Source organism: Ambystoma mexicanum, chromosome 3q (assembly GCF_040938575.1).
Source record: "Ambystoma mexicanum isolate Mex_15411 chromosome 3q, UKY_AmexF1_1, whole genome shotgun sequence".
Taxonomy (NCBI): Eukaryota; Metazoa; Chordata; class Amphibia; order Caudata; family Ambystomatidae; genus Ambystoma; species Ambystoma mexicanum.
The window spans coordinates 874,859,908-874,885,103 of record NC_090926.1 but is presented as its reverse complement, the minus strand read 5'-3'; the positions used below and the strand labels follow the sequence as shown (position 1 = coordinate 874,885,103).

Here is a 25,196-nt window from a genome sequence, read left to right as displayed (position 1 = left end):
TCCCCGACACATCACGGCCACGACCAACATAATTCGGGTATCCGTGCTTCCTAAAGCCACCCTGGTCATTAACAACATGTCTTTCTGACTCCCTCGGCAACATCATCTGACAGCGACGTGGGCCAAGCAAGCACCTCAAGGAGCACCAGACGCCTCCGCCGCAGGACAGCACGGACCACCACCACCCAGGACACCACTGTGACCACTGACACAAATGCCCCACCCATCCAGGCAGCTCAACCTGCCATTGTCACCACTGCTGCGCCCATCCAGGCAGCCCCACCTGACTGTCACCACTGCTGCGCCCATCCAGACAGCCCCACCTGCCATAGTCACCACTGCTGCGCCCATCCAGGCAGCCCCACCTGACACTGTCACCACTGCTGCGCCCATCCAGACAGCCCCACCTGCCATAGTCACCACTGCTGCGCCCATCCAGGCAGCCCCATCTGACATTGTCACCACTGCTGCGCCCATCCAGGCAGCCACACCTGCCATTGTCACCACTGCTGCGCCCATCCTGGCAGCCCCAGCTGCCATTGTTACAACTGTTGCGCCCATCCAGGCAGCCCCACCTGCCACTGTCACCACTGCTGCGCCCATCCAGGCAGCTGCATCTGCTGTTATCGCACCACCACCATCACAGCAGCCATATGCACGTGGGCAGGAATAAAGTGCTGAGGACATAGCTGACAATGCTGGAGACAACACAGGGGAGACCAGTGACCACACGAGCTATGAGCCTGCAGAATTCAGCCCAATCAACCTCATGAGCCCACAACGCCCGCCCTTCCCCAGTGTCAGGGAAATGGACGGCCGACCATGCCGTATTGAGTAACGGCAGGATGCCTTAACTGCCCTAGTGCAGCAGCACCTCAAATAGGCACAGTGGATGAGGGAACGAGTACAGGCCTGTGGCTGGCGCAATGCACGTGCCCTTGGACATTGCACAACTGCCATCATCCTGATGGCAGGAGGGTACGCGAGGGAATAGCATAATGTCGTCCATTGCTGAGCCATGGCAATGTCCCTTCAGGCGTCCCTGGATAGACGGACACACAACACACACACACACACCCCCCCCGTAAATTCAATGCACAGCAGCCCAAAGCGTAGGTCGATGTGCCTGTCATCCACTCCACACAGTGGCACGGCAGCTGGCAAGTAGGCACGCAAATAGGCGGACAACAAACATGTGCCCTGGATGTGTCTTTGGCAGGGACTACATGGACGACATAACACAGGTTGTGAAGGGATAGTTGGGGAGTGGGGAGGGATATTTGGGGTAGGGAGGGATAGTTGGAGAGGGGGAGGGATAGTTGGGGTGTTGGGTGTAGTTCATATTTGTTTTGCATTTCATTCATTACATTACCCTTGGTGTTGCATAGAAATCATGACTGGGCATTCATTTTTAGTGTGAGTGAGTGTTTAATATCCTGTACAGTGCAGAGTGTGTTAGATGGCCTAGGCCATGTGCTTGTGTGATGTGCGCAGAAATAGTTGTTAATCAGTGCATTGCGTGCACCACAGCCATCCATGGCATCCCTGCGATGTGGCAATGCCAGTTCGTCATCACTGTCATTCTAATCCTCCGCATCAGCTGGGTGCATGTCCATGTCCGGGGGAAGTGGGATGTTGTGCCTGATACACATGTTGTGCAACATGGCACAGGCCAGGACTATCTTGCCCACCTTAACGGGGCTGTACATCAGTGCACCCCCCGATCTGCTCAGCCAGCGGAACCTTGCCTTTAACAAGCCAAATGTCTGCTCGGTTGTGCACCGTGTTCTGATGTGAACACGGTTGTAGCCCTGCTCGTGCTGGTTCTGTGGTTGTCTAACGGGGGTCATCAGCCATGGCATCAAGGGGTTTCCAGCATCACCTGCACGTGAGGGACAGAAGGGGGTGCAATCATTGTGGTGCCAGTATCATGTTAGTACAGTCTGTATGTTGGTCGTTTACACATGCAAGTTATTACATGTGATTGTCACAAGACGTAGCATATGTCACAGATGACTCTGGTACCCTGCGCATTGTCAATAGAAATTGCTGTTTCTAAATTGTACGGATGGTTAGGCGTTGAATCTGTGCTCTGCCAGCTTTCTGTCTGCCTACATCAATGTCAATGGAATTAAATGGTGGAACTGGTAATTGTGCTTGTCCGGATCAAAGTGTGCTGGTGGCCTTACCAGGAGCCTTGTTTCCGAGCCGGCAAAATACAATTCTGCCTGCAACAGCCGGTGTGCCTGATGGGTCTGACCTTGCCAGGCACCGCAGACCTGGTAGGCAGACTTGTCACAGGAACTAACCTGTGTTAACGTGCACACATTTCATTTGTCTTTATTTAGGGAATGACTACATTCGTGCAGTTATACTTGCATTTTACATTTCATGATATGCTGCATGGGAGTGGTTGAATATCATCTATGAATCATGCGAACTGATGAATGTGGATGTATACACAGAACACCATAAACGGATTTAATTTCATTGAGAAGGAGGTGGCAGGATAATGATTGCCATGCATCCAATAGCCTTGGTCTCTATGCGAGGTGGATGGGTGGTTTGCTGTCACTTTCCCATCGCCCATTCACACCCACCTTGCCCTATACCCCTATGCCTACGCCATTGTCAACTTTGACCAATGTGTGTGCCAATTTGGGTTCCATTTGCATGTCGTACGATGTTCATATCACCCATCTATTCATATGTCCTACTATTTTGTTGCCATTCATGTCACATGCATATGGGTATGTGCACTTGTAACAGGCTGAACTGGCTCCATGCTGTGGGGTCGCTAGTGGTGGGGAGGTGGAGTGGAAGCCTGCATTGGTATGACTTGTCTGTGCTGTAGGCAGTGGGGGTTGTGCTAATTGTGTTTTCACAGGGGTATTTGCCATTGGTGTGATGCATTCTGGTACCTGTAGTGCATTTTATGTGCCAGTCCAGCTTTGCTGTTATTATGCTTGTGCATGCTCCGTCTGGCCATTTAACACACAAGTCATGCATGCAATTTGTGTGTATGACATTGCATTACTAGTGACAGTTATCGCCCCACCCCAATTCCACACTGCACATGCTTTGGTAATTACACTCACCCAGCAGCCAGGTCCGCTCTCCGCTGTGACGTGCCATGTATCCTGGCAGCGTGTAGTTCCTCAGCACCATAGCATCGTGTGTTGATCCTGGAAATCTTGCAGAACAATGAGTGATGAGGTGGTTTGCATCACACACCATCTGCACATTGAGGGAGTGGTACAGTTTATGGTTCCTGTAGACTGCCTCAATGGCATGCCTGGCCACCAGCTCCACATGTGTGCAGTCCAACTCACCAATCACACTGGGCATGCCGGCCAGGGCATGAAATGCAACTTTGGTGGTAGAGGATATCTGTGTCATCTTCAGCAAGCAGGCTCCTGCCTCTGGTAAAGGTGATGAAGGTGAGTCCATGAGCATCAGGAAGACGTGGCCCTTGGGAAGGAGAGGTGATCCAGGTGTCCCTGCAGCACCAGAGGGATGGAGCAATGCAGTCGGTTACTTCTTGGTCACTGATTCTTTGCAGCACTTGAGATGCTGGTGTAGAGTTTCAGTCCACTTCCTCAAGCAGCAGGTCCTCCAGGTGTGCAGGTTTGGATTTAAACATAAAGGTGAGTGGGCAAGGCAGGGGAAAATATTTCAAGTTACAAGCTACTAGCCAGCCATAAAAGGTTACTTGCTACCTCAACTGTACACATACACAGGATACACCATTTGGTAATCGACAACAGTCAATTATAATTAGCCAGTGGCTAGTGGCGAGTTTACATTTGCGCCCTGGTCAAGGGGGATTTTCTATCCCCACAAGATAGGTTGGTAAGCTACATTCAAACATGTGGTGGCCAGCCAATGGCTGGCCACCAACTCTGGGACTTCCAAGCATTCAGAGAGGGTTTTTACAAACAAAGGAGCAAATCTACCTTCTCCCCAGACACACATCGACATATGTCAGTCATAACTAGTTTGGGCTGGTACAGCCCCAGCACAGAGAGATGGACATCCTGTGGCTGCATATGGCCACTTTGCCAAACACATATACACACAAAGAGATAAGATATGAGTCATGTCATCCCTCAGGACTGCGAGGTGAACAAAGACAACCTCCACTTTGGGCACCTGGAAGAGTGGGCCTAAAAGGATCCCAGCTAAGCGAAATGCTTCCATCTGGTGGAGGGCGTGTTGAACAAAAAGCAGCTGCCACCATCCTAGCCACATGACGAACAGGGAGGATAAACCCACCCTACACTTAGGCACTATTGGGCACCTTTGAGGTGACCCAGCCTAGGAAATCGTAAGGAACCTTAAAGCAGAGCACAGAAATAAAGAGCCACGCTCCCGTAGAGGCTTTAGATGAAGCCTGCCATGGGAGTCATAAGCCAAAGAATCCAACACAAGGTACAGTGGGTCATCACATCTATAAAAAGAGGTTGTCTCACCTATTGCGGGCAGTGGGCTTCAAGCTGTGGTCGTATCATCAGGCAAATGCATCAGGTAATCCTTGCAGCTCTTATATATGTTTTTGTGGGCAGATGCAGAGTGAGCCGTTAAAAGGTAAGTCTCCACAGCCTCACTGCAGCATAATAGATGCTTCAGCCACCAATAGGTTTAGGAGCTGTGCCCCTGAATCATTCATAGGCCACACATTTTAGAGCCAACAATAAAGACATCTCAACAAACTGCCTGCATAGTTTCACTTGTATCTGCATAGTCTGACCCAAAAAGCACAACAACAGGCCTTAAGTAGATGGATTGGAATGTTAACAACAAATATATCAATTTAGGTTATACGATCATGTTGGGTAATGACATTCTGTCCAGTGTAACCATAGCTTTGTTAAAATTAATTTTATTAATGTCATTTATATTCCTAGTAATAATCGCACACAAATATCTAATGCAGTCATCTCTCCATACAAACCCCACATCTTCACCCACTTGACTAGTGGACGTCAGGGGGGACAGCTCTGATTTGCTCGTGTTTATTGTGAAGCCTGAGCACTGACATGCATGTGCTCCAGGCTTGAGTGTAACTGCAGAGTTTTAAATATACAGTAATATATCATCAGCATATACATGATAGGTGAATTTTACGCAGATAGAATTTCAACCCACTGCCCTTGGCTTCTGCCTGATGCTACTTATGAGGGGTTGTAGAACAATAGCAAAAACAAAGGGGGTTGTGTGGTCATCCCAAGATCCTCTGGTCAAAACCATTGAATTAGTTGGCAGCATGGCCAGTGTGACGGAATGTGACAGGCTTATCAATAAAAGGAAGTAGGCAACAAACCCCAATTTGCACAGAACCTCGAGCCTGAAAGGCCACATAATGGAATCAAATGACTTTTCAGCATCAAGAAACTCAGCTACTGCAGGCACCTTTGGACTAAACTTTTTTTTTAAAACCTTTATTTATTTGACTTGACAACGCACAAACAAAAGGGATGTACACAGCACAACAGCAAGACACAATCTGATATAATGAGCAACAGTACTGGTAGTTAGCGGGCAGTTCATACACATTATTAGGCCAGATTTCAGGTGATACCACATACGGAGGAGTAAAGTGTCACTGGCCACGGGGTGGCGACCGGAGAGGGAAGAGTGGGAACGGGGGACACAGCGTCTGAGTCCGAGTTCATGGTGGACATATAGCTGCAAAACTTCTGCCAGATATCTCTTGGTCTCGAGTGTGAATGTTGCAATATACCCCATGCCTCCTCAGTATCTGACGCCCAGGTGACTGCGCTGAGCCACTGAACGTATGAGGGTGCTCTAGGCCGGAGCCAGTTCATCAAGATGCAGCACATAGCCAACAGCATACAGAGGCCAGCAAGCCTCCTTGAGTCACGCCCCACTGGAGGAAATTCATGGAAAAGACACCGTACCGAGGAAGGGTCTATGGTGTGGTCCAGCATAGTAGATAGTGTGGAACATATTTCTGACCAAAATTGTGTCAATCGCGGGCAGGACCAAATCATATGAATATATGTAGCCTGATCGGACCCACACCTGGGACAGCTGGGGGAAAGCTCACTGAACATGTGGTGTAGTCTGCTCAGAGTGTGATGATATCTGTGCAGCACCTTGAATTGTATTAGTTTAAAGCGAGAATTGAAGGATACTTTATGGGTGCATGCACACATACGGTTCCAGCGCTCATCAGTTATCTCCACCCCAAGATCTTCCTCCCACGTGTCTCAGCGCGGTGAAGGAGGGTGCAGCTCTGGCTTGGAGCAGGGTGTAAAGCCTGGATATCTTTCCCTTCGAGGAGTCAAAGGAGCACAGCTCTGCAATTATGGGTTCATCAGGTGGTATTGTAGGAAAGGTGGGATATTTAGTTTTGAGACTCTTGCGGAGAGAGGAGTACTGTAGCCATGCTGATGGTCCCCTCCTAAGGGCAAGTGGAAGGTCTGACCATTCAAGAAAATTACCCTGCACGGGGGGCGCTGTTGAGCAGCCTGCAAGATGGCTGCCTAGCTTTAACGCTCCGTGGCCCGTCGGCTGAAAATCCGCCTGAATCAGCGGTTCCGTTCATCATGTGGAGCTGTGAACCCGAGCATTGTGCTGCTCACCGCTTTTACTTCATCCTGATCTTTTGTGGGGCGAAATCGGAGCTTTGTAACCGCTCCGCCTCTGCGCTGGGCGCCCGAGGGCTGAGGCCTCCTGTGCCGCGTGATCCGTCTGCGGCCAGCCCCCTTGCGTCCTGCGGGAGACCGCTCTACGACATCGACTGCCAGCCCGGCTTCCTCACCTGCCTGCGCGGTGTCCTGCCGCTTGGAGCACCAGGCTTACCCTCTTCGCGGCCCGCCTTGGATTTGATCTTCGTTCGTTGCGGGGTGGCGCTTCTCTTCGCGCCCCCACTCTCCCTGCGGAGTGGTGCGTCTGGTCTCGCGGCCTGCCAGCGCGGCTTCCCTCTCCGGCTCGCCCCTCTTTGACTACAGCGGCGGCGACATCGACCCTCTGGCTGGCGGAACTGATCCGTCGTATCGCAGGGGCTGCTGGAGCGGCCCCCCACAACAACAACACCCCACCATAGCTGCCCGGCGGTTCCATCGCCGGCGTCCCCGGCCCCGAGGCCGCGGCTGGGGTTGGACGGCTGCGTCGGGGCCGACGCGGCTCCCCTGCTGGTGCCCTGTGGTCGGGCTCCCGCCTCTAATTGCAGCCCCGCTCCCGCCCGGACTGCTATCTACATTTCTTGACTGAGCCTAATACTTGAAGGTGAGGAGTTTGGGGGCCTAGATTGCTGCGTACTACACCCAGTTGGAGACTGCCTATATCCACTGGCTGCGGTCGACCCACTTGGGTGGCGCTGTTGAGACTTTGGGCGTTTCATCATCCTCTTCTCCCCAAACAGCGCATCTATCCGCCGGCGCCCTGGGTTCACTAGGCGCCCCCTGACTGTGCGGCCCTCCATTGCTGGCACCGTCTGCCTGAGATTCTCCTGGCTCTGTGGCGTGCTCCGCCTGACAATATCCCACCCTGGTTATATTGCCGCTTGGGACACATTGCTGGCCCCCTCGAGGTGGGCCCAGCACCCTGAAACACACCTGCTAGGGGTACTCTTCGCCCCTACACATTCGCCGGCCCAGTGCTGGTCGGGAGCTGAAGACCCTCCCTAAGGCCCCGGGGCCCACTGCTAACTAACTACAAGATCCGCCCTGCTGATCTCAGTGTGTCCCCGAACATGTCCGGCAAGGCACGTGGGGCCAACAAAGCTGGAGCAATGGACACGTTTGCCAAATCACTTGCTAAGCAGGATCAGGGTGGAGCTGCGCTGCCTCAAGACGATCCGGATGCACCCTCAAGTTCTCCTCAGCCGGACCTTACAACATTGATGGAGTCTGTGGCCAAAAACTTTGCGTCATTTCATGAAAAATTAGATGATATAAACGCCAGTGTAGCCTCACTACGCACTAAAGTGGATCAGCATGGCGCTAGGCTGGTTGAGGCTGAGACCAGGATCGGGGCCAACGAGGATGAGGTACACGTGCTCCAAAACACAGTCTCTGACTTGGTGCGAGATATGAAGCAGGTCAAGGCGAAGTGTGACGACTTAGAGTCCAGATCCCGCAGGAACAATATCCGCATTGTGGGGGTTCCGGAGGCAGCCATCAAAGGCAAAATGGAACTCGCAGCCGAGACCCTCCTGAGAGACCTCCTGGGTGATCCTCAACTCTCCCCGTTCTTTACTATCGAACGCGCCCATCGTTCACTGGCCCCACGCCCCAAGCCGGGTGATTTCCCTAGACCTATTATCGCTAAGGTTCTCAGCTTCAGGGATAGAGATCACATTCTACGTTTGGCCCGAGAAAAGGGGGAACTAAAACTTGAGTCTCAGACTATCCGCATCTTTCCCGACTTCTCGGTCAACGTCCAAATGGAGCGCAGACAATTCAATGGTGTGAAAAAATTGCTTAGAGAGAGGAAAGTGGAATACGCCATGTTGTTCCCTGCGAGGCTGAAGCGCACCCACCGAAATAAATTGTACTTTTTCACGGTCCCTGAGGAGGCGGTGAAATGTATTGAGTCCCATATTCCGGTCCCAGGTCCAGCGGGTGACCCTGTGGATGAGGGTTGAGCTGGCCTGCCTTGCACCCATTGCCTGAATCTTCTAGTGTACCAATGTCACGCTTGTCATTTGCATTTTCCTTGCCATCTCATGTATCCTTTCTCTTGTGTATTCATTGCTTGTCGTAACTTGTTGTGAAGTCTCATGAAACGCAATATGGGTTACAGTTGTATGATTTGCGGTATATTGCACCAAGCCTGGGATCCTCTATTTCTATACCCTCTGTTCACCGTACTCTACTATGGTGTCTCCTCTAAACTTAACATATTTACCGCTGCACGTTACTCTGTGTATTCCACCGTTCAACCATTTCAGACGGGCCCACGGCAGCAGCGACCCCCGCTGCAGTTGCAACGCCGAGTTTGGCTTGTTATGTTCACGGGTTATGCCCCAGTTGGGCGTGTGGGCAGGCCTTGCCCTGTTGGGTTTGGCACAAACGCCTTAGACCTTTGGGTGGGCTTTTGGGCACTGCTGTGTTGGGGGAGGCAGTGAGGGTCGGGGGGGTGCAGTTGGGGGATGTTATAACAAAAATGGCGAGGTAGTGGTAGCTTTTGGTGCGACGCAGCGGGCCACTGTTTTGGTGGCCGACACTTGTTCAACAAATTATGTCACACATTACTCGCATCCCCCCTGAAAAGCTACTGAATGGCTATTAGGCTAATGTCTTGGAATATCAGAGGGCTCAGCAACTTCACGAAGGCACGCAGGATCACTGCTTATGTCCAGAGGCACGGGGTCAAAATACTTCTCTTGCAAGAAACCCATGCCCGCGCACAACTCTCGTCCTCTCTCGCCCCGGCATGGGGCTCCAACAAATACTACACGGTGATCTCCTCACAGTCCAGAGGTGTCCTCACCCTGATACACAAATCCTTGGAATTCTCCCTCCGTACCAGCCATATAGATGATTAGGTTAGATACGTGATCCTCCACTGTTTCCTTGCTAATACAGAATGCCTTCTGGTCAACACATACGCCCCGTGCATAGATGCACCCGATTTTTTTTTTATCACATCCTCGACATCCTCCTAAGATATGTCGGGGTTCCTATCATCTGGGGGGGGGACATGAATCTCATTCTAGACTCCGAATTGGACAGATCTGGGGCCGCACCCAGAACAATGTCCAGGGCCGCTCGCCTCCTCCAAGCACACATGCTTACTGCTGGTCTGGTAGATGCCTGGAGAGCACTTCACCCAGTGTCGAAAGAGTTTACATTTTACTCCTCTGTCCAAGACAGCCATTCCAGGATTGATCTTTTCCTTCTCTCTGCGGGGCTCATGGGCAAAACACTTACCACATCGATTCTGCCGCGCACATTATCCGATCACTCCCCGATCACATTGGACATTGCTTTGCACTCGGCCCTCCCCCAGCACTCTAACTGGCGGTTTAAGTCAGATGCACTGCATGATGTTGTCTTCAGGGCCGACATCCTCGCAGATATCACCTTGTTTTTGATAGTAATAAATGCCACGACACAACACATGGGGTAAGATGGGAGGCCTTTAAGGTTTTCATCAGGGGCATGTGTATCTCCAGGGAGGCTGGGGTCCTGAAAGACATTAGAAACTCTTTGCGCCGTTCTGAGTCCAGACTTAAGGAGCTGGAGCGCGAGTACGCAACCACCCCCTCTCCTCCCAAGCTTGCACAGATAAGATCTGAACTAGACGCGTTCGAGTCCTTTGCCCTCAGCGAGATAAGATACCTTGCCCGACCCACTGCGGCCCGAAAGTATGGTGAGGGAGAGAGGCCGGGTCGCACCCTTGCCCGCCTTGTCCGGACCGAGGGAGGTAGAGCCCGGATTGATAGCATCATCGGCAATGACGGAGTGCGTCATTGGTCTGACCGGCCCATTCTTGAGACCTTCGCAGATTTCTATGCAACCCTTTATGCCCAGCAACGAGAGCACAGCCCGCAGGATCTGGACGCCCTCCTCGACCGCATCCCAATGTCCCTTATATCTCTAGCCACTAGAGAACAACTAGATACACCCCTCACTCTTGATGAGATCACCGCTGTCATTTCGGCCCTCCCTAAAGGTAAAGCCCCCGGTCCGGACGGCCTAACCGCCGAGTTCTATCAAGAGCATGTTGCCCTTCTTGCCCCACGGCTTCACAGGGTTTGGGATGAGTCACTGCGTCTTGCTACCCTCCCCCGGTCCCTGCGCGAGTCTGTCATCACCAAGATGTGTCCTCACTTGAGCTGCTGCAATACTTTCGACTCAGGGCGGAAGTCCAAGACATGTGGCCTTCGTATCCGGACGAACCCCCGGAGTCCCCTGAGATCTGCTACATTGCTAATTCTGCTGGGGGTAGGGGCATTGTGTCCTCCCTGTATAGAATGATGATGGCGCGAGCTGTAGAACCCCCCCCCCCACTGTTCGGGATTCTTGGAGCCGGGACCTGAGAATAGACATCACTGACGATATGTGGACCAAGATGTGCATGCATACATGCATACACGCAAGGTTTCCCTCAATTCCAGAGTTAGATGTGTTCAATACAAGCTACTCAATCGCCTGTACTACACTCCTTACGCGGTTGTTAAATTTGCACGGGATCACTCCCACCCGTGCCAGAGATGTAGATCCAACGAGGCGGACCACGCTCACATGTTCTGGTCTTGTGGGGCATTGGCCCCGTTCTGGGAGGCGGTGCTTGGGGCCCTCTCCGAGATGGTGGGGTTCCGTATCGACCCTGACCCCCCCTGTCTCTTCTGTTTGGGCTCTGGGAGGGGGCTGAGGTGAAACGGATAGCTAGGTTTCTGAATGTGGCTGCGATAGTGGCCAAGAAATGCATCCTGCAGTGTTGGAAGCGCAGATCCCCCTCTTTGCTAGAAATGTGGCTGAGAGCCCTTACCTGGACACAATCTTGTGAGGACGACTACATCAACTTGTTGCCTAGTAATGCTCGACCTAAAAACATATGGACAGAGTTTTGTAGCTACTTGAACCGCAGGGTGGACCTGGAGCTTCTGTCGTCTCCCCCATCTCCCGATCTGGGGACCGATCAAACTACATGATGAATGGCTCTATTGTAATCTACCTGCTTTTATGTTCATATGAGACCTTCTGTAGAATCTGTGCTTTATCATTGAAGCTTCAAATATGAAATGTGTGTTGTTGTTGTAACCTGTAATGTGCCAGCTACTACCTCTTGCCAATAAAGAAAAGTTTAAAAAAGAAAATTACCCTGCACAAAAACATCTCGGAGTGCCATGAAGCCCGTGTCAGCCCATCGGGAGACGATGGATTGTGGGACGCTGTGAGGATACACCCCCTGAGTCACCTAATTTCAACAGTGGCGGGACATCTAGCCCACTCACCAACATAAAGTTAACAGAACACCCTGTACCTGCAGTCATGGACGGTGAAAACATGCCGCACATAATGAAAAAACCCACTCTGCCAGGAGATTCCAAAATAAAATCTACAGAGACTACATGTCAGAAAACTACTTCTCCCACAATGCACTATGCTGAATCACGAAGAAAAGCTGCCAAATCACTTAGTTCCAAAATGCATAGTGACCTTCACCTACCTTATTACCTCAGCAGAAGAAAGGCATTCAGAACGGACAGAATATCAGGAGGGCGGGTGGAATCCAATAATAACCAGGGAGGTCAGGTGGGAGAGCCCAGAGAGAAAAGCGAGGAAAGGGTGGGGTTGATTCATGAGAGCACGGAAAGATTGAACACACCTGGACTTGGGAGGGGAGGGGAGGACAGCATTTTTAACGCATGCGTGGATTCAGAGAGGCCGTCTGTTCTTTCTTTATCCAGGGAGAAGGCGAGAGCAAGGAGAAATGGAAGGAGGAGGCAGCAGGTTTTAACTGGGCATACTGATTGCCAGAGCCACAGGCATGCAAGAAGTCCGTATGCGCGAACTCTCGCCGCAGAAAAACGCAGAGTCCCTCTGACAGGGGCTTACTTGAAAAGCACCATTTGGCCGGGATAAATGCTGGCTGTTAGACGACACGGGCATTGATTTATGGACTGTTTACTTTAACCCACGGAACCAAGGAAAGAAAAGGTTACCGGAATGCACATCTCTTTTTTTTTCTATTGAACTTCAGATAGGAAGTCTGAAGCAACGCTTAGTGAGTGCCTTAGGAGGAAAAAGAAGCCCACAATAAAAGGCAAGGACATTTAAAAGACTTCTGTTTTTTTTTCTTTCTTTACATTAATTTGGCCTTAACCCGTGTCACAGCACCAACCCTGATTTAAGGCATTGTTCAGGAAAGTGAAAGAAGTGCTTCCTTGAAAAAACGAAAATCGTGCTTGTGTTGAAAACTGCATTTAAAGTTTTTTTTTGTTCTGAATAAAAGGATTTGGTGCATCCTCAAATACGCCTCCCGCCTGCTGATTAACAGTGGTGGAATCGGTGGGATAAAGATAGCGCCTTGCCAACCACAAAACAATGGAAGCGGTAATAAAAACCTTGGCTGAGGGTCAGCAACAGTTACAGCAACTAATCCAGGTGCAGGGACACCAAGCACAAGTAGATCGCCAGGCCATGCAGCAGGCAATCCAGGTACAGAATGCCGCCCAAGATCAAGGTAGAGAAGCACTACGAATACTGGGGGAAGCCGTAGCGGCAACAAGAACTCAACAGGCAGTTCCACCCACAGTACTTCAGAAATACCAAACGGGGGATGACCCAAGTTTTTTCTTTGTCAATTTTGAACGAATAGCAAGAGCCGCCCAATGGCCACAAGAGAGATGGGCTTTCTTTCTGGCCCCTTTGCTGACTGGGGTAATGCAGGGAGCCTATCAAGCAGCAAATCCCACAGGGGATACCCCATATGTCGAACTGAAAAAAACTATCCTAGAAAGACTGGGAATGGATGAAGAGTCCTATAGGATCAAGTATCGGGAGACCAGGCTCAAACCAGGAGAGAGCCCGAGACAACTATTTTATAGAATTCAGGACCTCGCAGAGAAATGGTTGCAGCCCAGCACCTCCACCATTGGGCAAATCAAAGACAAAATCATCCTTGAACAATTTGTAGAGGCCATGCCCGGACCTATACAGAGGTGGGTCAGACAACACCACCACCTAACACTACCAGAAGCCATAGACGTAGCAACTGCCTTCCAAAAAGCCGGTACCCCAAGGTCCTTCCTGACACCCCAAGTGAAACAAAGTGGAGACGCGGCAACCCTGCGCAATGGGCCTTACAGATCGATATTGGCAGAGCCCAGACCTCGGCCAGAGATCAGAGCGTCCTCAGGTAATGGGGGTCCAAGAACCCCTGGGGGCCCACAATGCTTTGAGTGTGGTGAATGGGGGCACATAGCAAGATTCTGCTCCCGAAAAGCAAAACCAGAACCGATGGAGATTGGAACCATTCAGTCCCAGGAAATCCGAAGACAGCGACTCCCGTACGTGATAGAAGTAACTGTGGATGGACACCCCGCCCAGGCCCTGATGGACAGCGGAAGTCGTCAAACAGCGATCCAGCCCCATGTAAGCAACCAAGAAGATAACCAGGTGAGCGGAGTAGTTGTGAAATGTGTGCATGGGGATGTCAAAGAGTATCCTACCAGAGACATTACTTTGGGGATAGAGGGGGAGCAGATTCCAATAAAAGCAGCAGTGATACCTACACTACCAGCCCCAGTCCTGATAGGTACCGACTTACCCGGATTTGAGAAATGGCTAAAAGAAGCACCGTATTCCGGATCAGAACTGAAAGGGTGCCCACTTCGGGAACGGTTGTCACGGGCACAGAAAAGAGAGAATAAGTGGGGATGGAGGGCAGAAGCCCAGGAAATAGCCCTGATAGATTGGAAAGTAGAGGATCATATACCCTCATTCCGCACCGAAATAGAAACGGATGACTCACTAAAACGGGCAAGAGAACAAGCGCATGACACAACCCAAAATACAGGCTCCACCCCATGTCATGATGCCTACCTCTAAGGAGCCAGGCCGGGCCCAGCAACCCCAGAGGCAGACATCATTTTCCCCAGGGAAGTCTCAGCGGGCCCAAGTCGGGGCCCTTTGGACTCAGTCCTGGCGCCTTAGGCGCCAGGCTCATAGCGGACCCCAGTCCTGGCGCCTTAGGCGCCAGGCTCATAGAAGAGGATATGTGTTTAAGTGCTTGGGTGCACACTTACCTGATGCAGACCTTGCTGCTTCATCCAGGCCCTCTTGAGGCCTGAATGGGACTACTTAACCTGTAGGACTACTTCACCACCCGGGTGTGGTCGGGGAAGGATACATACCTGATTGGTGGAAGGATACATACCAGGAACTTCTTCCAAGGCTATTTAAATCCCACCCGAACAGCCACACATGCTTCGCGTTGTTCTGCACCTAGCAGCTGGATGCTCACCGTGTCAGCTCCTGCATCCTGACTTCAGCCACGCCTGCCAGCACCCTGGAACACCTGCAAGGGGAGAAAGGAAGAGAATAGGAGAAGAAAAGCCCTTACCTGCTAAATCTGCATCCCAGAGTCATTTCTCCAACGGCCCTGAAAAGGAAGACATCATTTTAAAGGCATTTCGTTTCGATCGCTGCAGCGCTGCATTTTACTCACCTTTGCAAGGCGCTTCCATCTTCAGCAGCGATCTTCCGGATTCAGCTACGCCCCGGCGCCTAGAGGAAAAAAGACAAGAACAAAGGTGAGAGGGAGAAAAGGAATAAGGAAAGCTCTGTTTCCTTTTAAGTCTTACCTGTTGGATTATTCCCACTGCATTTCGGATCCTGCCGCTTCCTGGCAGCTCCGGACCCCGGCCCCTATGGGGAAAAAAGACAAAGACATTGAATGAGCGAATGCAAAGACATTACCTGAGCGCTCATCCAGAACTGTTTCACTTCGGGTCGGCGCCATATCTCCGGAACTCCGAACCCCGGCCCCCTAAGGGGAAAAAGACATAAGCATTAGCGCTTGCTGCAATTAGACAACGAACATTATTATTAAGCTTGAACTTTTGAACAGAACTTTTACAGCGCCTTACCTGAACAGTCAAGCTTACCTGAACTCCCATCAATCCTCAATCCAGTGAAGTAACTGGGTTTCAACGCGCCCCTGCATCAGAAGCAGGGTGGAGAGCTCATCCTTCCAAACCCTAAGGTGAGGCTTCACGGGGATCGTGGAGGAGGTATCGTGGAGGGTTGGAAGGGAGTGGGAGGCTTGAGCATTGTTCCACAGTTGGTAATACTCCCTTTTCACGCACAGGAGGGTATCCAACGAGCCAGGGAAGCCAGAATAGAGGGGCCCTTCCTGTCCATCTTCAGAGTTCTGTGCCTTCGACGCCGCGCCTCCGTGGGAACCAGGTGAGCGTTACAGAACGCGAAGCCTTACCACAATTTCCCACCTGGGCGCTATGGAGACTTCCGAGACAGATCAGCTGGCCCATCTTTTAGGGGAATTATGGGCAGAAGTGCACTCAGCCCGCCAGGAGACTAATGCTCTCAGAAGGGAACTAATCCTATCCAAGGAAAGAACTGATGATCTGGCCAAAAGGTTATTGCAGGGCCAGGCAGAGCACACTCCTTTACCTGTTTCCGGAGATATTTCTAAAACAATGGGTTCGAATAACCCGGTACAAATCAATCTACCTGGACACATGCCTTTGGCCCCGCCGGAACGTTTTGCGGGGGATCCCAAGAAATATGCTGTTTTTATGAACCAATGCCGTTTACACTTTTTATGCAGGCCCGGGGCCTTCCCCAACGACCAGACCAAAGTAGCCTTTGTACTATCTTACCTCAGTGGCTGTGCTGCCGATTGGTCTATTCCATTGGTAAATCAGGATGATCCCATTCTCCGGAATTTTCAGGGCTTCCAGGCCAGCATGGAAAGATTGTTCGCTCGACACTCGCAGGGACAGGCCCTTGACAACGAACTGCTATCCTTACGACAAGGTAATCAGGATCTTTTGTCCTATATCGCTACCTTTAATAGACTAGTTGTGGAAACCGGATGGCCTGAAAATAAAAGGATCACATTGTTTCATCGAGGCCTGCGCGGAGAGCTTAAAGATGTTATAGCTCAGATAGTAGATCCACCCCAGGCCTGCGCAGACTACATAGACTTAGTGGTACAACTTGATCACAGACTTCAAAATAGAAAAGCAGATCGGCTCAAGTATGAAACCAGAGTACCTATCAAGACCCACGTTAACTCCAAGAGCACTGACGTTTCCGAACCTATGCAAATTGGCAGTGTTAAAGGACCATTAACGCAGAAGGAACGAGAGAGAAGGCGACAAATGCAACTTTGTCTGTATTGCGGAACTTCCGGTCACTTTCTTCAAAGTTGTCCAGTTAAACCACCCAAGAAGGTGGTTGGAGCCACTGATAACGAGTTATTGACACCTGGTTCGGGAAACGACCTAGCCCGACAAGCATAGGGGTCCGCTTGCCGAGCTTGAAAACAAACTCTTTGACCTCGCATTTTGTCATGCCAATGGTGCTTGTGAACCCAAAACAGCCTCAGCAGTTGCATGCTATAAAAGCATACATAGACAGTGGAGCTATTGGAAATTACATAGACCGTGAATTGGCTTCCAGGATTAAGCTTCCTCTCCGCCCGAAAGTAACCCAAGATGTAATTACTACAGTTGATGGAACCGAAATAGCCTCAGGGCCTGTAACGCATTCCACAGTTGAAATCACTCTGGTGGGTCTGGACGGACATCGGGAAGCAATCGTGTTTGATGTGATCAAGGCCCCACAATTTCAAGTACTTCTTGGAATCCCTTGGTTAGAAACACATAATCCGAGAATAGACTGGCGAGCAAAGAAGATAACTTTTCCTGATTGTGAACCAACCTGTTACCCAAGGAATCCAGCTATGGGTCTAGCCTCTGTAACTTCCACCCCTGTACAGCTACCATCTGAATACCAAGAATTCCAAGACGTTTTTCAGAAAGAGCAGGCTAACACCTTACCTCCCCATCGATCTTACGATTGCCAAATCGACTTGGTACCCAATGCACAACTACCTTGTAGTAGGATTTATGCTCTTACTGAACCTGAGAACCTGCATTTGCGCCAGTATTTGGATCAATACCTGGCCAATGGTTTCATTCGCCCATCAAAGTCACCAGTCTCTTCCGCTTTGTTCTTCGTACCTAAAAAGGAAGGAGACCTTAGGGCCTGTATTGACTACCGCGCCCTAAATCAGATAACGATTAAGAATCGTTACCCTTTGCCCCTGATACCTGAGCTTATCGACCAAGTAAAAGATGCTCGTGTGTACACCAAGCTAGATCTCCGAGGAGCTTACCACCTGGTACGTATAAAAGAGGGCGACGAGTGGAAGACTGCATTCCGCACCAAATTTGGGCTCTTCGAATATCAAGTAATACCCTTCGGTTTGTGCAACGCACCTGCCGCCTTTCAGTACTTCATGAATGATGTTCTTCGGGAACTTATCGATGTTTGTGTCATCGTTTATATTGACGACATCCTGGTGTATTCCTCCTCAGAATCTGATCACAGAAACCATGTTAGGGCAGTTCTTGAGAAATTGCGCCAGCACAAATTATTTGCCAAGCTCGAAAAATGCGTTTTTCATACCACAGAAGTGGAGTTTCTCGGATTCATCCTGACACCTCAAGGAATCCGAATGGACTCGTGGAAAGTGGACGCCATTCTCAAATGGCCATCTCCTAGCTCTGTGAAGGGAGTGCAAAGCATGCTTGGCTTTGCCAATTTCTATCGAAGGTTCATCCCGGAATTTTCTCGAACTGTTCAACCCATCACAGCTCTCCTAAAGAAAAATAAACGCTTTGAATGGACTCTTGAGGCTGAACAAGCCTTTCAGGACCTGAAAACCAAATTCACCTCTGCACCTGTATTGAAGCACCCGCGCCCAGATCTCCCTTACATCGTGGAAACCGATGCATCCAGTTCGGCCATGGGAGCTGTCCTGTCGCAAAGAGACCCAGAAACTAACCAACTCCACCCTGTAGCCTTTTGGTCCAGAAAATTCTCTCCACCTGAACTCAATTACGCAATTACCGACAAAGAACTACTGGCTATTAAATCAGCTTTCAAGGCTTGGCGTCACTATCTTCTCGGTGCAAGACACACCATCACCGTAATTACGGACCACAGAAATTTGCAGTATTTAAAGACGGCCAAAGCTCAATCTTCGCGACAACTCCGATGGGCTTTATTCTTTGCGGAATTTGATTTTGTAATTACTTATCGCCCTGGCTGCAAGAATGGTAAGGCAGATGCCTTATCCCGGATAGGCATGGAAGAACCCAATTCGAGTTTAGAACCTGTGCCAATCATACCGGAACAAAGAATTCTGGGCTTGACTTCATTGCAAACCATTGAAGACATCCAAGCTCAAGTAAAACAGCTTTTTGACTCTTCTGCCTTACTGGAATGGAGTCAAAAGGGTCCTCACTACACCGTTAAGGATGATTTACCCTACTTCCAAGAGCGGTTATTTCTGCCAAGTAAAGAATTGCAGGAACTTGTCATTACCCGTCATCATGAATCTTTAATGGAAGGACACCCCGGTATCGTGAAAACAGAAGAAAAGATCAAACGCCACTTCTGGTGGCCTTCTTGGAGAAAAGACATAAATTCATTTGTGTTGTCTTGCGGAATCTGTGCCCAAAATAAGTGTCAAAAGAAAAGGCCAGCCGGCCTACTTCAACCTTTGGACATTCCACCAGAACCTTGGCACACCTTGTCAATGGACTTTATAACTGACCTGCCTCCTTGTGGTGGTTACAACACGATTCTCGTAATAGTGGATCTATTCTCCAAAATGGCCCATTTTATCCCTTTAAAAGGATTGCCGTCAGCTTCCACCTTGGCCAAGGAATTTATGGAAAATATAGTGTGGTTACATGGTTTCCCTTCCATATTAGTCTCAGACCATGGAAGTCAATTTATCTCCCACTTTTGGAAGAAATGTTGCCAACTAGCACAAATAGACGTGCGGTTATCCACCAGCCACCACCCCCAGACCGACGGACAAACCGAGAGAACCAATCAGACTCTCGAGCAATATCTGCGGTGCATGTTACACCAATCCGAGTTGAATTGGAAGGACATCCTTTGGATTGCAGAATATGCATACAACAATTCAGTGCATTCTGGAACCGGACAGACTCCTTTTTATACCCTGTATGGTCACCATCCTCGGACCTCTGACCTAGATCCACCTCTGACCCTGGAGATGCCTGCAGTAAATCACCTACATTCCACAATAACCCAAGCCTTCAAAGAAGCTACAACCCACTTACAGCAAGCCAAGAAAAAGTATAAAGAAAACGCTGATTTGCACCGAAGTAAAACTCCTCCTTACCAAGTAGGAGATCAGGTATGGCTAGCAACTAAACATCTACCCCTCAAGGGTCAGCGAACTTTTAATCCCAGATTCATTGGGCCTTACCCCATCAAAGCTATTATCAACCCAGTGGCCTTTAAACTCGATTTACCATCCAACATGCGGATTCATCCCGTTTTTCACGCATCTCTTCTAAAACCAGTACAACCTGGAACCAGACTGTCTGAGCCCCCAGGCCCTGTCCAAATTGATGGAGAATTAGAATTCGAAGTGAAAGACATTTTAGATTCCAAGATAGTTAAGTCGAAACTCTTCTATCTTGTTGATTGGAAAGGATATGGGCCTCAGGAAAGATCTTGGGAACCCAGTAACTATGTTCACGCACCACGATTAATTCAAAGATTCCATCGAAGATTCCCGCACAAACCAAAACCCCCGGAGGAAAAGACCTTGGGAGGGGCCTTGAGGGGGGGTACTGTCATGATGCCTACCTCTAAGGAGCCAGGCCGGGCCCAGCAACCCCAGAGGCAGACATCATTTTCCCCAGGGAAGTCTCAGCGGGCCCAAGTTGGGCCCTTTGGACTCAGTCCTGGCGCCTTAGGCGCCAGGCTCATAGCGGACCCCAGTCCTGGCGCCTTAGGCGCCAGGCTCATAGAAGAGGATATGTGTTTAAGTGCTTGGGTGCACACTTACCTGATGCAGACCTTGCTGCTTCATCCAGGCCCTCTTGAGGCCTGAATGGGACTACTTAACCTGTAGGACTACTTCACCACCCGGGTGTGGTCGGGGAAGGATACATACCTGATTGGTGGAAGGATACATACCAGGAACTTCTTCCAAGGCTATTTAAACCCCACCCGAACAGCCACACATGCTTCGCGTTGTTCTGCACCTAGCAGCTGGATGCTCACCGTGTCAGCTCCTGCATCCTGACTTCAGCCACGCCTGCCAGCACCCTGGAACACCTGCAAGGGGAGAAAGGAAGAGAATAGGAGAAGAAAAGCCCTTACCTGCTAAATCTGCATCCCGGAGTCATTTCTCCAACGGCCCTGAAAAGGAAGACATCATTTTAAAGGCATTTCGTTTCGATCGCTGCAGCGCTGCATTTTACTCACCTTTGCAAGGCGCTTCCATCTTCAGCAGCGATCTTCCGGATTCAGCTACGCCCCGGCGCCTAGAGGAAAAAAGACAAGAACAAAGGTGAGAGGGAGAAAAGGAATAAGGAAAGCTCTGTTTCCTTTTAAGTCTTACCTGTTGGATTATTCCCACTGCATTTCGGGTCCTGCCGCTTCCTGGCATCTCCGGACCCCGGCCCCTATGGGGAAAAAAGACAAAGACATTGAATGAGCGAATGCAAAGACATTACCTGAGCGCTCATCCAGAACTGTTTCACTTCGGGTCGGCGCCATATCTCCGGAACTCCGAACCCCGGCCCCTAATGGGAAAAAGACATAAGCATTAGAGCTTGCTGCAATTAGACAACGAACATTATTATTAAGCTTGAACTTTTGAACAGAACTTTTACAGTGCCTTACCTGAACAGTCAAGCTTACCTGAACTCCCATCAATCCTCAATCCAGTGAAGTAACTGGGTTTCAACGCGCCCCTGCATCAGAAGCAGGATGGAGAGCTCATCCTTCCAAACCCTAAGGTGAGGCTTCACGGGGAATCGTGGAGGAGGTATCGTGGAGGGTTGGAAGGGAGTGGGAGGCTTGAGCATTGTTCCACAGTTGGTAATACTCCCTTTTCACGCACAGGAGGGTATCCAACGAGCCAGGGAAGCCAGAATAGAGGGGCCCTTCCTGTCCATCTTCAGAGTTCTGCGCCTTCGACGCCGCGCCTCCGTGGGAACCAGGTGAGCGTTACACCCCATATTTTAGAGAGAAGCAGGGTCTTTACTACAGGATAATCAGAGGGGTAGACCACACAGAAAAAGAACAACTATTGGTACCTCTGTCCTATCGCAGGAATTTGGTGCAACTAGCACATGACCACAACACAGGTGGGCACCTGGCAGAAAATATGACTCTGAAAAGACTACTCCTGAACTTCTACTGGCCGGGGATATATGCAGAGGTGGCTAAGTATTGTCAGGAATGTTCCATCTGCCAAAAGACCAGTAATCGTATTCCGCCTCGAGCCCCGTTGCAGAGGATGCCCCTTATTAAAGAGCCTTTCCAACGAATCGGGATGGATATTGTCGGCCCCATAGAACCTAGCAGCCGAGGGTATAAGTTTCTCTTGGTGGTAGTGGACTATGCCACAAGATACCCGGAAGCGTTTCCCCTACGAGGTATCTCAGCTAAACAAGTCTGCGACGTCTTGCTCCCATATTACGCCCGAGTGGGAATACCCCAAGAAATAGTGACAGACCAAGGAAGCAATTTCATGTCCCTTGTAATGAAAGAAGTGTGTAAAACATTAGGAATAAAGCATCTGAAAACTTCTGTGTACCACCCACAAAATGATGTACTTGTGGAAAGATACAATCAGACCATAAAACAAATGTTAAGAAGGGCCACAAGTCCCACAGGATTGGGGTGGGACAGAACACTACCATGGGTACTGATGATACTTCGCGACACGCCCCAATCCTCCACAGGATTTTCCCCTTTTGAACTGTCATTTGGAAGGCAACCAAGATCTATTCTGAAAGTGTTAAAGAACACGTGGGAGAATCAAGAAGAGAAAACGTTGTCTGAGTATGCAAATGACTTACAAGAACATTTGGGGCACCTCCGGGAATTTGCACAAGAGAGGTTAGGTCGAGCCCAACTACAACAAGAAAAATATTACGACCAAGGAACCTGATTACGCACCTTTAAAGTGGGAGACAAAGTCCTGGTCCTATTACCAACAACTACCAATAAAATGCTGGCACAGTGGAAGGGTCCTTATCAGGTCACAAAAGTCTTAGGACCGGTGAACTATGAAATAGCCCAGCCCGACAGAAAAGAAAAAAACAAAAATTATCATGTAAACCTGCTCAAATTGTGGAGAGAGGATACCCCACAAATACTGTGTGCAGCCCTCTCAGAATTATCGGTGGCGGAACAGTTGGTGCCCAACGCACCCAGTGGTTTACATGATGTGATGGTCGGGCAACAACTGAGTAAGAATCAACTAGCAGAGTTGTTTGGATACCTTGATCCTGTATCAAAAGTATTTTCCGGACTGCCGGGGCGAACCAACCTGGTGTCGCACCACATAAAAACAGAACCAGGCAAAATAGTCCGCCTCAGACCTTATCGGATACCCGAGGCCAAACGGGAAGACATAAATAAGGAAATAAAGGAAATGCTGAGACTGGGCACCATCATACCATCCAAAAGCGCCTGGTGCTCACCAGTGGTACTCGTATCTAAGCCTGATGGGTCCACAAGATTTTGCATGGATTTTAGACAATTGAATGCAATATCTCGCTATGAAGCTTATCCCATGCCTAGAATTGATGAGTTATTAGAAAGGTTAGGAGCAGCAACATACCTAAGCACACTGGACCTCACAAAAGGGTATTAGCAAATACCACTGCACCCGGAGGATCAAGAAAAGACAGCGTTTGCAACCCCTCAAGGCCTCTTCCAGTTTACTGTCCTTCCTTTCGGTCTGCATGGGGCACCGGCCACTTTCCAAGCCCTGATGGACCAAATCCTAAGACCACATGAACCATATGCAGCTGCCTACTTGGATGATCTAGTTATTTTCAGTACCACCTGGGAGGAACACTTATCCCATCTTAAAAAAGTAATCATGGCATTGGGAGAAGCCGGCTTGCACATAAACCCTAAAAAAACCAAACTGGCAGCAAACACTACCAAATACTTAGGATACTCAGTGGGTGGAGGAGTGATAACACCTCTGTTAGACAAAGTACAAGCCATACAACAGCTCCAAGTGCCCACCACCCGGAAGGGGATACGAGCTTTTCTAGGATTTGTGGGATACTACAGAAGGTTCATTCCTCACTTTTCCTCTATAGCTGCCCCATTGACAGACGCCCTCAAAACCAACAAAACGCTAACAATCACCCCAGAAGTAACCCGGTCCTTTTAGTCTCTGATCAAACTGATCGCTGATCAAACTGCTTATTACCTCAGCAGAAGAAAGGCATTCAGAACGGACAGAATATCAGGAGGGCGGGTGGAATCCAATAATAACCAGGGAGGTCAGGTGGGAGAGCCCAGAGAGAAAAGCGAGGAAAGGGTGGGGTTGATTCATGAGAGCACGGAAAGATTGAACACACCTGGACTTGGGAGGGGAAGGGAGGACAGCATTTTTAACGCATGCGTGGATTCAGAGAGGCTGTCTGTTCTTTCTTTATCCAGGGAGAAGGCGAGTGCAAGGAGAAATGGAAGGAGGAGGCAGCAGGTTTTAACTGGGCATACTGATTGCCAGAGCCACAGGCATGCAAGAAGTCCGTATGCGCGAACTCTCGTCGCAGAAAAACGCAGAGTCCCTCTGACAGGGGCTTACTTGAAAAGCACCATTTGGCCGGGATAAATGCTGGCTGTTAGATGACACGGGCATTGATTTATGGACTGTTTACTTTAACCCACGGAACCAAGGAAAGAAAAGGTTACCGGAATGGACATCTCTTTTTTTTTCTATTGAACTTCAGATAGGAAGTCTGAAGCAACGCTTAGTGAGTACCTTAGGAGGAAAAAGAAGCCCACAATAAAAGGCAAGGACATTTTAAAGACTTCTGTTTTTTTTTCTTTCTTTACATTAATTTGGCCTTAACCCGTGTCACAGCACCAACCCTGATTTAAGGCATTGTTCAGGAAAGTGAAAGAAGTGCTTCCTTGAAAAAACGAAAATCGTGCTTGTGTTGAAAACTGCATTTAAAGTTTTTTTTTGTTCTGAATAAAAGGATTTGGTGCATCCTCAAATACGCCTCCCGCCTGCTGATTAACAGACGCGTGGGACTTCCGGGAGGAAGTTCCAAAGCGGAAAGTCTCCATGGAAGGGATGGGGTGTGCCCAGTAGTTTCCAGATCCGAGAGAGGGCCAGGGATGTATTAGTTACCGGATCCACCGAGCTAGGGTCAGATGGAGCGGGCTTGAGAATGAGGGGGCAAATATTACGATCACTGACTGTCAGTTTCTCTAACCGGACATGAGGGGGAGGGTCTGTGGTGTTAAACCAGTGGGACGCAAATTGGGATTGTGCTACCAGCCAGTACCTGGGGAAGTCTGGGGCACCGAATCCACCGTATTCCATAGGGGTGGTCAATGTTGTTAGTTTAAATCGGACTGCACCAGAGTGCCACAAGAAGGTGTTAATTGTGTGAAGTAGCCTCCGAAAGAAGTCCTAGGGAAGGT

The 25,196-nt window shown here is 49.8% G+C and overlaps 2 protein-coding genes across 4 annotated transcripts in view; both read left to right on the top strand.

Moving 5' to 3' along the window:
• Positions 1-25,196, top strand: part of LOC138583065 (sterile alpha motif domain-containing protein 9-like) — a 275,663-nt gene that overhangs the window by 155,351 nt on the left and 95,116 nt on the right. The window lies entirely within an intron of this gene.
• LOC138583064 (uncharacterized) lies at positions 12,344-24,764 on the top strand. Its single transcript, XM_069654979.1, has 2 exons — positions 12,344-14,099; positions 24,201-24,764. Exons 1-2 carry the CDS (start codon positions 13,026-13,028, stop codon positions 24,261-24,263), a joined length of 1,137 nt encoding a protein of 378 aa, XP_069511080.1. The 5' UTR covers positions 12,344-13,025; the 3' UTR covers positions 24,264-24,764.